This window comes from Cetorhinus maximus, chromosome 19 (genome assembly GCF_964194155.1).
Source record: "Cetorhinus maximus chromosome 19, sCetMax3.hap1.1, whole genome shotgun sequence".
In the NCBI taxonomy this organism is placed as follows: domain Eukaryota; kingdom Metazoa; phylum Chordata; class Chondrichthyes; order Lamniformes; family Cetorhinidae; genus Cetorhinus; species Cetorhinus maximus.
The window spans coordinates 77,733,206-77,737,454 of NC_135897.1; the positions used below are offsets into that span (position 1 = coordinate 77,733,206).

General features: G+C 46.9%; 1 protein-coding gene across 1 annotated transcript; it reads left to right on the forward strand.

Moving 5' to 3' along the window:
* Positions 1 to 255: 255 nt before the first annotated feature.
* Positions 256 to 2,931, forward strand: chst2b (carbohydrate (N-acetylglucosamine-6-O) sulfotransferase 2b). Its single transcript, XM_078564222.1, has 2 exons — positions 256 to 504; positions 663 to 2,931. The coding sequence occupies exon 2, from the start codon at positions 997 to 999 to the stop codon at positions 2,260 to 2,262; it is 1,266 nt and encodes a 421-aa protein (XP_078420348.1). The 5' UTR covers positions 256 to 504; positions 663 to 996; the 3' UTR covers positions 2,263 to 2,931.
* Positions 2,932 to 4,249: the final 1,318 nt, after the last annotated feature.

Below are 4,249 nucleotides of genomic sequence, written 5' to 3' on the forward strand. Positions count from 1 at the left end.
GGAGGGCGGGATTTAAACATCTCGGCGAGAGGCAAGAGCTGGGAAGAAGCTGTGTGTGTGGTTAGCCTGGATTGGGGGAGCAGAGACTGGGGTTGTGTGTGTGTGGGGTTGGGGGGGGAAGCTGGGAGAGGAAAAGCCCACTTTACCCTCTCTCCCTCCCTCCCTACCTACCTACCCACCCCCCTAGGAAGGGGAGGAGGGGGGAGGTCCACCATCTGCGAGGCTTTTTTTTGGATGGTGGATTCAGTGGGATGCTGCCCCACTGAGAGTGAAAAAGGCGAAAGTGAGGAGGATGATTCACCACGAGACCCCCGGCATTAAAGCCTCGAACGCTGGCATCGGAGGAGAAGCGAGAGGGGGAGAGAGAGAGAGAGAGAGGCCGCAGCCGCAGCTGAAGCTGAAGGTGGCGGGTCTGCTCCTTTCATGACTGGAGAGACAGACAAGAGGCTGGAGTTAGGGGAGGAGGAGAAGATCCATCAAAAATAGAGAGAAAAAAAAATCGAGGTAAGAGTTGATGAAGGAATCAAGAAACATTATAAAAAATAATGAATTTATTGAGTACAGAAAGCGGCTGATTTGTGAAGGAAGTAGCGTGTGCATTGCAGTAACGCACTCCAAATACTAAATATTTACCCCTTTTTTTTTTGGACTTGAAAACAAAGAGAGGACGGAGAAAAAAAGAAAAGAAGAGAGAGAGAAAACTTGGCGGTGCGGGTCCGGCTCGGTGATGATGTGAGGGTGACGGTCGGAGGGGAGAGAGATATTTTTTTTTTGGACAGGGGGACGTGGATTCCAGTTCAAAGCGCGAGCCGGAGGAGCTGCTGCTCTTTTACCTTCTCATGGCCAGGGAGAGAAGCAAAACCATCTGCCTTCAATAAACAAGGAGGAGGAGGAGGAGGTTGAAAGGCGGGTTTGCAAGATGCAAGGAGCCAGGCTTAGCATCTGATGTGAATTATTCCTGTTACTGTTGTTCTTAGAAGCCAAGGGGTCTGGAAGATGAAAGTGTTGCGCAGGAAGGCGGCTCTGCTGGTCCTGGGTTATATCCTGCTCTTGGTGTTGACCATGCTACATTTTGCCGATTATAAAGGGGCGAAGGAGTGCACCCAGGTGAAGTATGTGCCGTACCCGCTCCGTTACACGGTGGAGCACCAGCCAGCCTCGCCGCCCCGCAACAGCTCCGGCAAGCGGCAGCATGTCTACGTGTTCACAACATGGCGATCGGGCTCGTCCTTCGTGGGCGAGCTCTTCAATCAAAACCCCGACGTCTTCTTCCTCTACGAGCCCATGTGGCACATCTGGCAGAAGCTGTACCCGGGCGACGCGCTCACCCTGCAGGGGGCAGCCCGCGACATGCTGGGCTTCCTGTACCGCTGCGACCTCTCCATCTTCCAGCTCTACAATGGGGGCAACAATGTCACCAGCATGGGCATCTTCGGGGCACCGCGCAACAAGGTGGTCTGCTCTTACCCGCTGTGCAAGGCGTACAGGAAGGAGCGGGTGGGCCTCATTGACGAACACGTGTGCAAGAACGAGTGCCCACCCCAGCACCTGGACTCCCTGGAAGCCGAGTGCCACAAGTACAGCACCATCGTCATCAAGGGCGTCCGCATTTTTGACCTGAATGTGTTGGCCCCTTTAATGAAAGACCCTTTCATCGATCTCAAGGTGATCCACCTGGTCAGGGACCCAAGGGCCGTGGCCAGCTCTCGGATCAAGTCGAGGAATGGCCTGATCCGGGAAAGCCTGCAGGTGATGAGGAGTAAAGATCCCAAAGGTCGTCGCTTGAAGGTGTACGATGGGTACCAGAGGACCAGGCGGGATGCGGTGGACTACCATGCCCTCAATGCCCTGGAAGTGATCTGTTCTAGCATGGTCAGGACTGTTCAGATGGCCAGAGAACCACCGGACTGGTTGAAGGACAATTATAGGGTAGTGCGCTATGAAGATCTGGTGGAAGACCCCATAAGGTATCTAAAGGACATGTACCACTTTGCTAACTTGTCAGTCAGTGAGGACATTGAGAGGTTTGTGCTCAACATGACCATGGGGTCCAGTTACTCCTCCAAAAAGCCCTTTAGTGTTTCTTCCCGGAATGCTACCCAGGCTGCCAATGCGTGGAGGACCCAAATGACCTACTCCCAGATCAAACAAGTGGAGGAATACTGTCAACAGGCCATGGATTGGCTGGGCTATGAGAAAGTCCAAACCCCAGAAGAAGTCAAGGATTTCAGCAAGTCATTTGTAACCAAAATCCGGCTTTAAACAAAAATAGAGAAGTACTCCAGTAATTCATTCCATCAAAACCCATATCGAAGAGAGAGGCCAGGGCGGATCCCAGCCGGTTTAGTTTATGAATATACTTGGATCCAGGTCTGGGGAAAAAAAAGGACATGTGTTCGACAGGGTTTTTATATTGTGTGGAGCGCACAGGTACACCCATACCCGCATCCACATATGCTCACAAACAGATACAACCTCACACAGACACATCCTCACACAAACATATCCACTTACACATACCCACTTTCACACACCCACACGCAGACACTCACTCACACAGAGATGCCCACACACACTCTCTCACACAATCAGACAGACATATCTACTAACACACGGATTCACACCCACATGCACAGTAACACAGACGCAGCCCTCACACAGGCATATGCGCTCAAATAGACGTTCACACACATCCTCTCACTAACTCACACACATAACTAATAACACTGAAAAACTGGCTGGCCATGAACCACTTAGTGATTTTAAGGGAACTTTTCCTCATCAGCTGTTGACAAAGGTTGACTAAAGTGTTGAGTTGGCCATCAGAAATACTTGATCATTTGGGTTTAAAGTTGTTATATACATTGCTCTATGAATATATATATATTGTTCTTTTTTGTTGTCTGGTTGAATGAGTAAATTGATAATTTATCATTTAAAAAAAATATTCTATTATATTGATGGCATGCGGCGGTAGAATTGTGAGTCCAGTGCTTTACTGCCAAAGTACATCTCGTCAGGATCCTTTCTATCGTGTTTGTTGCTCGATTGTTCATGCCAGTTCACGTTCCTTCATCTTGGATTGTGCGAACCAAACAAAGGAGTCCATTGAAAAAATAAGCCTTTTCTATCCATATTCTCATTCTTTTTGTTATGCCATCGCTGAAAATGAATTCGGAAATGTACAACTGGCTTCAAAAATAACATTTAATTATAGAACAATAACTGAAACCTTGCCAAGATTGTAACTGACATAACACATTATTTGTTGCAAGACATCATGTTTAATGAATTATTGTATTTCATCTGGAGTCTCTGTGAGGCTACTGACAAAATGTTACAATATACAGTATTTATGAGGTAAGGAGATACATTGAGCAACTGCATACCCAGAAATAAACTTTCTGCTTTAATTAGAGGCCAAGCTAAAACAATGCAAAACCACCTCCTTGAAGGGGCCTTCTATCATTGTTATATCACTAATGCCAGTGATATAGTACACAGTCCTCCAATGCATGAACTCTGTATATAAATTGTTTCAATAATTTTATTTTTAAATGCCTTCAAGTCAGCCTCGGTTATTTTCGTAGAAGACAGCAGCAGATTATTAATACAGGATGAACTTAATGTAGTGCAGATGATGCCTTTGAATGGCAGCAGTACTAGAAGTATACTGCAAAGCTCTTTCTAAGAGGTGGTCACAGGCACTTTTACAGTGAAGTTGAGGTCCTGGGAGAGCACCACTAAAATAGAGACCTGACTTCAGTTGCTGCTCTCCACTGTTTAGCCTCGTTAGTTAGCACTTCAAAGCCAAGGCCTATTTTTAACGTAGACTTGTGGTTTGTACACATGTGAACAAGGGAGGGTTGACACTGCTCTATCCCGGGGTTAGAACAGTTGTAAAATAACTTTAAATCATTTTAAAATCCGAATAGCCAATTTGGAGTCACATGATATAAATTTCAAAGCCTGAGGATCAATGTGTAGCTGATTCTGTGTGCCTGCATGCTTGCTTCATAACAGAATTGTGGAGATACCTGTGCATTCAGGTGGCCAGAATAAGAGATGCCAAACATTAAGAAAATGTGGGTCCTCCTGAAGTCATTGGAACCCTGGATATTGCCTCCTGCTGCTGGCAGGAGAACTGTGCAGCTATTGTTGATGACATTTTCTCAAGGTAAAAATGCCTTCAAAATGCTTTGGTTTCAGTAACAGTAAGTTATGTTGAAAACGCCCTCGCACCTCAGAT